This window comes from Scophthalmus maximus, chromosome 14 (genome assembly GCF_022379125.1).
Source record: "Scophthalmus maximus strain ysfricsl-2021 chromosome 14, ASM2237912v1, whole genome shotgun sequence".
Classification (NCBI taxonomy): Eukaryota; Metazoa; Chordata; class Actinopteri; order Pleuronectiformes; family Scophthalmidae; genus Scophthalmus; species Scophthalmus maximus.
Genome location: NC_061528.1, coordinates 3,265,341 through 3,277,500, shown reverse-complemented (window position 1 = coordinate 3,277,500; position 12,160 = coordinate 3,265,341). Strand labels below are relative to the sequence as shown.

The window sequence follows — 12,160 nt, the reverse complement described above, 5'->3', positions numbered from 1 at the left end:
AGCGCAATGAAAGAAACAACAGATGAGGTCTTTCGAAAGCTGCCGTGGCCACGTGGCCCAGTCGCTGTTTGTCTTTGAATCCAACGCAATGAAGAGAAGCGTGGGCGCTCAAACCCTGCAGCGCCAAACCTCCAGAGACAAAAATGTGATTTGTGATGCGCGCAGGAGAGGAGAATGGACAACAGGTTTTTAGCCCTGAATTAAACAAAACATCCGCGTTGGTCGTTTTGTTGAAGCAGCGTATCGCGGCCTATGTGGTCGCCTTGGAGACCGCTGCCCTCTAGTGGTCATGACGGCCACTGGAGGTCAGCGGGTTCACGCACCGTCGACCCGGCGAGTCCGTCAAGTTGGTGTATTTCAACGGACGTGCTTATGTTCTGTAAAGTATTGGTGCCGACCGTAACCCTTCTTTTCACAAGCCCCTCCAACCATGCGTTGGCAAATCAAATGAAACGTCAGTACTTTTTCTGGCGTTAATTTAGGAAACGGTCGATTTGGTCGTATTGGAGCGTGACACCATGGTGTTCTGGTGCTTGACAGTCCCCCCCCCTCCTCCCCCCACGGTCTTGTCTTCCAGGTACGTGTACCACAGCTCCAAGTGGATGGTGGCGGGCAACGCCGACTCCCCGGTGCCCCCGCGGGTCTACATCCACCCGGACTCGCTGGCCTCAGGAGACACGTGGATGCGGCAGGTGGTCAGCTTCGACAAGCTCAAGCTCACCAACAACGAGCTGGACGACCAGGGACACGTAAGGAAAAACAAAATACCTTTGATGATTTCTGTCCACTGCCACTGACTAGTTCTACGTGATGCGACCCAGAGACTGTACGACGAGAAACATCTGTGCATGACCCGCGACGATATTAAGGCGTTGACTGGATCCTGATTAAATCCCAATATGTGTTTCGTGGCCCAAAGTGTCGTGCAGCTCACGAGTCGCACGTTTGATTAAACGTTAACAAACTCTCCCAACGCGCCTGTCGCAGCATGTTACTACCCACGGATGAAAGATGTCAGACTCTGCAAACAGTCGGCAGCTCCATCCAGCTGAAGCGCTTTGGGTCGAAAATGTTCAAGCTGCGATTCATTAGTTTTTCTTTCTTTCCCCTTTTTGTTGCTGCTGCTTCAAACCTCATGTGGCCCCGCGGTGCTGTGGAGACGAACGCTCTCCTGGGGCCCCGAGTGGGTTTTGTCAATGTGTTCGCTCGCAAATGGTTCTCCGTGGGACAACTCGCTGCCGCGAGACTCACGGAGCCGCGGAGCCTCGGTCACGATTGATTCTCTACACGTCTGACTGCGTATATTATCCGATTTCTGGATTAGCGCGCTGCGATATTTCGCGGCCTGCGATTCAAACTCGCACTCCCTTGTTTTGAATGCGCCACGCCCGTTTCCCTGCGCGGCTCGGTGAGGCCTTTTGTTTCATCACAGCCACTTAATGACTCGGTTTGATTCGTCGCCGCTGAGCCCGAATCCGGGTCCGACCACAACGGGTCTGAAATTCGCCGCCTCGCTGGGATCCAGTCAGTCTTGTTCAATCTGCCCGTATTCACGTGTCTGTGAAGAAGTTGAATGGCCCCCTCGCGGAAGGAACGCCACACTCGTCCAACGTGTATGAATCAAAGATGTGAAATGAGAGCTCGTGACTCTTGACGCAATCTCGCCGTGAAGTGTGTAAAGCTACTCCAGAGCGACAACCTCGCTTTCCTTTCGGACCTTTTGGTGTGAACTAAATCAGATTGAACGAGCGTCACATGATCTGAGTGTCGAAAAAGGGTTCCTCCTCTGAGATCCATCCATCAATCACCTATCTATCTATCTATCTATCTATCCATCCATCCATCCATCCATCTATCCATCCATCTATCCATCTATCCATCTATCTATTCATCTATCTATCTATCTATCTATCTATCTATCTATCTATCTATCTATCTATCCATCCATATATCTATCTATCCATCTATCTATCTATTTATCTATCTATCTATCCACCTATCTATCCATCCATCTATCTATCCATCCATCCATCCATCCATCCACCCACCTATCTATCTATCCACCTATCTATCCATCCATCTATCTATCCATCCATCCATCCATCCATCCATCCATCCATCTATCTATCTATCTATCTATCTATCTATCTATCTATCTATCTATCTATCTATCTATCTATCTATCTATCTATCTATCTATCTATCCATCCATCCATCCATCCATCCATCCATCCATCCATCCATCCATCCATCCATCCATCCATCCATCCATCCATCCATCCATCCATCCATCCATCCATCCATCCATCCATCCATCCATCTATCTATCTATCTATCTATCTATCTATCTATCTATCTATCTATCTATCTATCTATCTATCTATCTATCTATCTATCTATCTATCTATCCATCCATCCATCCATCCATCCATCCATCCATCCATCCATCCATCCATCCATCCATCCATCCATCCATCCATCCATCCATCCATCCATCCATCCATCCATCCATCCATCCATCCATCCATCCATCCATCCATCCATCCATCCATCCATCCATCCATCCATCCATATATCTATCTATCTATCTAGTTAAAAATGTTCTAATCAAATCATCTGGCAGGAAACATGATTATTATAAATCTGTATAAAAAGCAAACTCAAACTTTAATACTATGACTTCTTTGTTCTCGTCGTTGATTTCCTGTCTTTCCCTGCTGGTCCATGAGAAAACCTAATAAAACCCCCGAAGCAGGCTGGACTCGCCAATAGAGCTGTTGTCCCCCCCCCCTGCCCCCCAACCCCCCCTGCTTCCATTCTGTTTGATATCTGCTCTGCTGTTCGTGATTGATCGCATTACAATGTGTCAATGTTCAAAACACGGGCCGCTTTGAACACGCGTGTCTCAGAGGCTGAACGTTTCTCACATGACGGCAGCGTTGTTTTGCTCTTGTCCAGAGCCCAGAGCCCCTCATCCCGTTAGTAATGTCACAGGGGAAATGATGGGAGTGGAGATTTCATCGCTTCGAGGCCTAAACGTTTCTTGGACTTTAAAGTGTTTCCTAACAATGTTTGAAAAGCGAAGATGAACCGAATCGGACGACACACGAGACGAGTCTGCGGGACGTCTCTCTCCCGTGTGAACGTTTTGTCCCGGGGCGATCGTTCAAAAGGGGGATTAAAGGGCAACGTCATTACCCGCCGCGGAAAATGAAAACACCAGTCGTTTAGCGTAATCGCATTTGAGACGCGAGACAACCGCGTACGCGCCGGTGTCCATCCGGCGCGATGATGTGCGATACAGTTTGACTTCACTTCACCTCGGGGGCCCGGGCCGGGGACTGAACGCACTATGCTCCTCTGGGCCCGATGAGGGGGAAGCCGGGGGCTCTGTGTGTGTGTGTGTGTGTGTGTGTGTGTGAAATCAAATGTGGAAATCTCTATTGCTAAAACATATGACATGCGATTCGGCCACTTTCGCTTCGTGACAGCCGGCAGAAGCAGGGTGGCGGGCGGGATGGGGGGGGGGGGGGGGGGGGGGTTTAGACCTGTGGCCGATCGGACGATGAGAATCTGTGTCTTCACTTGCACAGGAGATTATCATGGTCCAAAGGACACAGAGACAAATACATGTGTGACAGGAAAACAAGCCACGGAATCTGAAAGTATTTCGTCCCTGGTGTGAAGCTGAGACACTTGTTTCTTCTGGGGGGGGGGGGGGGGGGGGGGGGGGGGGGGGGTTGATTGACACGTCATCTCTGAGCAGAATGTGCCAAAGCAACTAATGAACACAACGTTTTCAAAATGCAGATCAGAGCGCGCATCTGCGTTTTACTAACGCGCGTGTTTGTGTTTGATGTCGCGCGCGTGTGCGATTCGAGGTCTGGAGCGTTGACTGTAGTGTTTTCTGATACTCTGAGCTCTTTGCCTCGGTCGGACGTGACCCCCCCCCCCCCCCCCCCCCCCCTCTTCCTCTCTCTGCTGTAGCAAGAGAACGGAGACCGGGGCTCTGGGGAGGGTTTTCTCACTCTCGGATTAATCAAGAGCAGACCGAGGGCCCCCGAGCAGACCGAGGGCCCCGGGGCGAGGCGAGGCGAGGCCGGGGCCCGACACCGTCTGACGCCTCCGCTCCTCTCTGAGAGTGAAATGATCCTCGGGCCCTCCCGTCCCAGCGCGAACTTGACGCCGCGCGGCTCCGCCGGGGGGGGGGAGTGCATGCAAAGGCAGAGGGATAGAGTTTTGTGTTCGGAGGCGCACGTCGCACATACGGAGCTGAGATGAATAACTCGAGGCCGTCATTCGACAAATTCACTTCCTGAATCTTGAAAATTAAGAAATCTATTCGATTTTTTTTCCGCGGTCATGTCAGTTGTGCCTTTGAAGAAAGATTTGATGTCCAAGTGTTCCGTCAAAGACACGACGCGTTCCTCACCCACAGACACAAGGAGACGCTGATATCCGGACTCTTTCTCTTGTTGCTTTCATTCTTTTGTTTCTTTCTCGGTTTTCTCGATTCCAAAACCTCACGCCGGGGATTCCGGTTCTGAAACTCTCTTCACGCCGGTGACATTGATTCATTCTCCTCCTTTCCTCGCACCTCTCAGATCATCCTGCACTCCATGCACAAGTACCAGCCCCGCGTCCACGTCATCAGGAAGGACTTCAGCAGCGAGCTGTCCCCCAACAAGCCCGTGCCGAGCGGCGAGGGCGTGAAGACCTTCAGCTTCCCGGAGACCGTGTTCACCACGGTCACCGCCTACCAGAACCAGCAGGTACACGCAGCTCTCAGTTGTGTTTCTCCGCAGCCTCGATGGTTGATGCAGAAAAACACATTCACAAGCACTTTTACAAAGGTAAAGTCAAATACATAGAGAACCTCGACCTCGACAGAGTTGGTTTAAGTGGGGAGGGATTTACTTCTCCTTGAACTCGTGATTCTCGTGTTACACTGGGCGAAATGCAACCAATCCTCCTGCAATTCCTCAAACCAACCCTTTGGATTGTGGAGCAAATTGCCGATATAACCTAACGCACAATACCGTACATGTCCCTTCATGCTCCTCTTGTTTGCAGATCACCAGACTAAAGATCGATCGCAACCCTTTCGCCAAAGGTTTCCGCGACTCCGGCAGAAACAGGTACAGTGATACGCCAACCGAGCAGCCACACACACACACACACACACACACACACACACACACACACAGACATGCACACACACACACACACACGCACACACACACAGACATGCACACACACACACACACACACACACACAGACAAACACACCCACACCCACACACACACACTCACACACACACACAGACACACAGACATGCACACACACACACAGACATGCACACACACACCCACACACACACAGACACACACACACACACACACACACACACACACACACACACACACACACACACAGACACATGCACACACTCACACACAAACACACACACACCCACACACACACACACTCACACACAAACAAACACACACACAGACACACAGACACATGCACACACTCACACAGACACACAAACACACACACACACACACACACACACTCACACACACACACACACACACACACACACTCACACACACACACACTCACACACACGCACGCGCTACGGCACGTTACAGTCCTTGTCCCGTGCTGCCAACAAAAGTCCTATCTTTTTTTTTTTCTTTGGTGTTTGACTTTTAATATGGAAATAATCCTCTGAAGTTAGCACTTAGTGCCATGTGCCGTTCTCCATATAAAAGCAGCTGCCTCGTCTGTTGCCAAGAGAGAACAGTTCAGATCTGCAGCGGCACACGGGGAGACGGAGAGGCCTTCGGTGGTGGAGGAGGAGGAGGAATTGGGCCCCTCGCGCCCGTCCGTCTCTCCGCCAACGTCTCGTCCGATGGTCGCACGTTGCGTGTTGGATGGATCAAAATGCAAAATAGCACTCTTGTGCATGAAAATATAGAAACCAGACGTAGGAATTAATACATCCAGCTTTGAATTTCGCCTGCCGATTGTTGTTTTACCGCCGTGACAGTAGCCGCACGTGTCGTACAGTCATGCTGTAATTACAGATCTCACATGTATTTGTGTATGTTGAGCTTCATCTGCATCAGATCAACTTTAGCGTCTGAGAATCTAAAATATCTTCATTTCACACGATAAACAAAGTCCCGTTTGAGTTTGTGGTTTCACAGTTGAGGAACAGAAATCCTTACATTTTCCTGTGTCGGCCACTTCGCGGATCCGAGTCCAGGATCAGTTTGTTCACAGTTTGTGTTGCGTTGGGTCATTTTGAGAGCCTGGATGGTAACATGACACCGTACTTTTTATTTTCTTCCGACACGTACTTAGGACCTGTTTCAGACTGAAATATACCATAGTCAATAATAATAATAATAATAATAATAATGCTGTCGGAACAATGGTTCCGTGTAATTTAGCCAATTTCCGACCTAGACGTGTAGACATCTCTTGACCCGCCAATCACCAAATCCAATGCCTGCGGGGTCATTAACGCTCCGTCGGAACACGCCCACACCCTCGGCCAGTCCCGCGGCATGGCACCTTTTTAAGACTCCAACAGAAATGTTGATTGTGAAGACGGGGACAGTGAGGACCGCGTGACGGCTCCGATCCTTTCGTCCTCTAGTCAGCTGACGTGTGCCGATGTCATCCAGACAGAGCACTCCCGTTGGCTGCGGCTGCTGGTTACTCATGCTTTGCTTTTGAGCAAGACAATGGTATCAACACATCAGTTGGATTTGTCAGTAAAGACGGACCTTTTAAAATTTCTCTTCCTCGCTCTCGCCTCCATTCCTCGCTCCTGCTTTCCTTCCCCTCACTCGCCCTCTGCCGGTCCCTCCTTCCCCCTCGTTTCCTCTCTCGCCGTCTGAATTATCATATGCAACGTTTGCGGAGGCGAGAGGGAGAGAGGGAGAGAGAGGGAGAGAGAGGGAGAGAGAGAGTGTGGTGCCGAGCCACCAGGCCCCCTTATGCACATGAAAGCAGGCCCCCTCTCATCTGGTCCGCATTATTGGCACGCAGATATTTGAGACATCTTTTTTCATTTTTCAAACAATAGACCGTTTGATTTATGGAGTGGCATTAGAATTTTCATTGCAGAGAAGCACACAGATGAAAAGATAAGGGGAATGAGATATTCGTCCGCGGAGAGAGAGAGAGAGAGAAAATGAATTTACCCTCACGTATCGCGCCCGTCAGCCCCCCCCCCCCCCGTCCTTCGGGCCCTGTTGGGATTTATTCTTCTTCTGATTCAACTTAGCGATTCGGAGAATGTCACATTAAAAATCTTTGATCGTCCACGGATGTTGTTCGTGAGCCCGCAGCGCTGACCCTTGACCCCCATGCTGCCTCGTAGGCATCGTTGGTGATGTGGGGGTTGAAGCGATCACATACTGTGAAGACACTGTACATACAATGTAGTGTGTGATTCAGAGCACTTTTAAATTAAATATCACTCCCTTGATGGAAGTTTGCCATTTGTTTCCCTTCGATTTAAATAAAAATGAAAAAAGTTTAAATCAGGAGTTTGTTTTTATGCGTATAAAATGATTATGGCAGTTACATTTTGGAACCTCCAGTATTTTACTATACAAAAAATAGCTTTTATCTTAGATTAGCTTTTATCTTTTATCAATACCTTAAAAAAATTCAATATGTTGTTCTAAACAGCAGATGTAAGAAAATAAATTGTACAGAAAAGTCTTTGCGTTGACAACGAAGCAGAAAAAAGATCAAATAAAAACAAAAATATATAAAATCTACAGTAAATAAAAGCAGGATGACGCCCTCTGACAAATATCATCATTGATTTGGATGGATCCTCTGTGGTGGTGATGGTTAAAATGTCAGCACCAGTGTCACGTGCAGCTAGTTATTAATAATGAGTAATCTGATTTATGATTGGCTGCTGTGGACAGTTAAAAACTTTGTGCAATTGCAGACATCACCAGTTGCTTTTTCATTTTATTGAGGAAAGGGGGCGAGTCGCCTACAGTTCCTGTATCGGATGTATCCTCCGTCCTCCAACACACACACACACACACACACACGCACTCACACTCACTGCGCTTCAGTGGGATTAAAAGACTCGTCCGCGTCCGGCCAGTTCAAAAGATTCATTGAGGAACGCTCTCATGAGAAAAAGATAAATCTAATTTTTTATAAACAGACTTCGTCATGAAAGTTGAATAGATTCTAAACTGTTATTAAGCTAATCTGATAATATCCTGGAGATATGAGAGCAGACTGGAGCCACGGAGTGAATCCGTCATCTCCCTCATTGAGCTCTGTTTCTGATTCATATTGCGAGTTCTTATAAATCTTTCAGAATCTGAATGCAACAAGTCACTGTCTTTAATTACATGTAGCGGTGTTTAATATTTTCATTATGTTTTTTTCTTAGGGTAGGAGGTTAGATTAAATATTTTTCAACATTTCTGACAGAACCACATGTATTTTTACGTCTGTATATTGCACTGAAATATCACATTTACATTCACTGAATATTGGAACTCTTTGAATATAAATATTGCCTCATATTTAAAGTGCAGTCTGGTGAATTTGAATTATGTTCTGTTGCGCAACATCAGCTGTGATGATGATCATGTTGAAAGGGATCAAAAAAGGTTAAAGGTCAAAGATTAAACTGCATTCATCAAAAAGAAAACATGACATGAATAACTATCACATATCATGGTTTTCAATTTAATATAATTTTTTTTTCAATTGAAGTTTCAAGAGAACACATATTATTGCAGTAACAAATGGTACAAGAGATATTCACATATCACATATGAGTACAAGTAACATTGAAACAACAGCGACGAGGGTCGATTACGATTTACTTTGGTTAAGAGAATGTAAGATTGATCTTTCTAGAATAATCTCCGTCCAGATGCAGAAGTGCACGGCTGGTGCAGGGAACAAGTGGTCTGACATCGTTTGTTATCGTTTCTCCATCCTTTAAACATAACTCAGATTATACGACTATCGGATATGAGTGACATTAACTATCGACCCCCCCCCCCCCTGAAAAACCGTCGTGACTTGTGTTTGGGTGTTGGCAGCCTGTTTGCTGTGGAACGTTACCAACTAGTTCCACACCGAGGGGGAAATTTGAAATTAATAGAAAGGGCAAAGCTGCACTGCTAATTCTCACTCTGAGCACCGACTTGTTTTCCTGACTCTCCTTAATAGCTCCTTAATATAGAAACGCTCCGAGGTTCTGTCGCCCGGGTTGTGTCTGGTGACCGCGCTTTATGGCCCAGCAGAGGGGATACAGCTCATTTGTTTGGGGGTCTCGGTCCCCACAGCGGCGGCAGCAGCGGCAGAGCGATTGTATGAATGAGTGCAGTGATGGCGAATGGGGGCCGGGGGCCGGGGGCCGATTAGCGTGGCGCACTAACGAGCTGCCGGGGCCAGGGAGTTAGTGGCCCTAAAACAACATGGCGAGCGGCGGCGGCGGCGGCGGGCGCTGGCCTTCCCCGGGACGGGGGCCGAGCGCCGCGCGGGGAAGTAAATCAAGCAGGAAGGAGAACCGTGTTCAGATTCGAGATGAAACGTCACCGAGATTTATGTGCACAGTAAAAAGCCTGCTCCTTTTTAATGGCTCCAGTTTCCTCTGAGCAGGACTCCAGTTTCTCCCGCCCCCTCTCCCCCTCCCTCACTCCGTCTGACTCGTTTACCTCCACTTTTTTTCCTAATATTTCGACTCCATCTTTCTCTCACCCATGTCCATCTCCATCCTTTTTCCAGTCTGCCACTATTACACACACGCACACACACACACACACACACACACACACACTCACTCACACTCGTGTCTCCATGACTCCAGCAGACGTTACATTGACTAACATTCATTTCCTGGAGACTTTAACCTTAAACATAACTTGTACCTGCTTTTTGTCCCCACAATGTGACAGGTTGAGGTCCCCACAACATACTAATAACACAGACACACACACACACTAAAAAACACACACAACACTCACACATACACACACATTGCACTTTAATGTATGACAGCTCCGATCTCTTTGTAATGTTCAGTTTGCTTTTAGACATCGGACAATACAACGTGTAAGTTGTATTATACATTCATTACTGCCAGTTAAAGGTGATTTTGTACATTATGTTGAAAGGCTCTACTCTTATTTACACACATGAAGACGGCAGAATAACAGTACAACACAGCACAATGTCTGCATACGACCTCAGTGGTAAAATGTGTTGTTTGATTATGACTTCTGATATAAATATCTGAACATTACAGGCATCAGGTGAGTTTTCTGCAGAACAGTTGAGATTGTGTAGGTGAACTCAATAAAGTGGCTACTGTGTGCATGTCACAGTAAAATAATAATAATATAATAATAATAATAATAATAATAATTATAATAATTATAATAATATAAAAAATATACATATCAATACACAAAGGAAAAATGATCTAAGACTCAAGACGTCGACATACAATCGCAAATGACTCCATCTACTGTACTACATGAATGATGGAAAAATAATTCAAAATGTATCCCCAATAGAGATTAAGCGGGGGAACAAATAAAACACTCACAGGTGAAGTTCTTGAATCCAAGTTTGTGCAGAATCCAGATTTTTTTTTAAAAAAAAGACTATGATCTGAATGACCACAACAAAGCGGACGTGAGGCACGCCGCCGCCTGTGGCTCTCTGAGAACCTCGGGCGGCGACAGCATCCGGGGACAAGTGTGACGGATTCTGGGAAACAAGTTGTCGCGGCTCCGTCACAGAACCGGGGCCCTCGGGGACTTGGCACCATCACAGATATGAAGAGGGAGCTCGGAAAACATGCAACAGAATCTGTGTATCAATCGATCAATATCCATTTTAAGGCCGGTAATGTTAACCCCCCCCCCCCCCCCCCCCCCCCCCCCCCCCCCCCCTCTCTCTCTCTCTCTCTCTCTCCCTCCCTCCCTCCCTCCCTCCCTCCCTCTCTCTCTCTCTCTCTCTCTCTCTCTCTCTCTCTCTCTCTCCCTCTCCCTCTCCCCCTCCCTCCCTCCCTCCCTCCCTCTCTCCCCCTCTCTGTGTCAGGACCGGCCTGGAGGCGATCATGGAGACCTATGCCTTCTGGAGACCTCCCGTCAGGACCCTGACGTTCGAAGACTTCACCAACATGCAGAAACAGCAAGGTGCGTCTTGCGTGCGTTGTTTGTCTGTACGGGGGGGATCAGCTCCCCCCCCAGCCCCCCCCTCAACAAAACATGAAACTAGAAACTAATTTCAATCGAAACGAGTCACTGAGTCGCAGATTGGAATCTTTTCCCGGTGAACTTCCACTTCCTCATTTCACACGTGATCAGACTCCTTAGAGACCACTTTGGTAAAGAACGATACTCATTTTTGTTGTTAATGCACTTATGTTAACACTTAATATTACTTAATATTATTATTATTATGATTTTTGTGTCAGTGAGTAGACACACATTCTTCTTCCGGTTCGTTATCGCATCTCTAATATAACTGTCCTCACCGTCTTTGAAATTCATTTTTGTTGGCAGTAAAGTTAATGTCATCCAATTCCCCACGTAATATGTGTTTGGGGGGTTTTTTTTCGTTGAAGGTGAGAGTTAAAGTTCAGCTCGCCTCCCTTTTGTATCTGGTCCAACAGCGACACGAGGTCTCAGTCATGGCTCTTATCAAGGGCCCGACTCCGTCTCGTGCACCTCGGGAGGTCAGCATGAGGGACACTGTGTGTGTGTGTGTGTGTGTGTGTGTGTGTGTGTGTGTGTGTCTCTCACAGTGCTGAACGCTCCCTTTCCCCTTCAAGTGCTCAACTATTCCACTGAAGCACCTTTAGCCCCGAAGAAAACATGACATCACTGAAACCATCGTCCTCTCTTCCCTTCCCTCTCTCTTTCCCCTCGTACACAGCATATCTACCTTTTTTGCTTTTCCTCCCCCTCGGCAACAAGCCCCTCCCCCCCCCCCCCCCCCTCCTCATCTTCCCCCGGGCCGAGGCCGAGCGCTGCGGCGATATTATCGAAGGCATATGGTGCAGAAAAATCCGAGGCGCGGCCAAGCGGGCCCTGGATCATTTAGTTATGCCTCCTCATGGTTTCAAACTGAATT

At 47.7% G+C, this 12,160-nt stretch overlaps 1 protein-coding gene across 1 annotated transcript in view; it reads left to right on the top strand.

Moving 5' to 3' along the window:
• Positions 1 to 12,160, top strand: part of tbx15 (T-box transcription factor 15) — a 32,963-nt gene that overhangs the window by 18,154 nt on the left and 2,649 nt on the right. The window contains exons 4-7 of the mRNA XM_035604860.2: positions 578 to 749; positions 4,605 to 4,772; positions 5,074 to 5,138; positions 11,123 to 11,220. Coding sequence (XP_035460753.2) covers positions 578 to 749; positions 4,605 to 4,772; positions 5,074 to 5,138; positions 11,123 to 11,220 — 503 coding nt within the window. The remainder of the gene's footprint in view (positions 1 to 577; positions 750 to 4,604; positions 4,773 to 5,073; positions 5,139 to 11,122; positions 11,221 to 12,160) is intronic.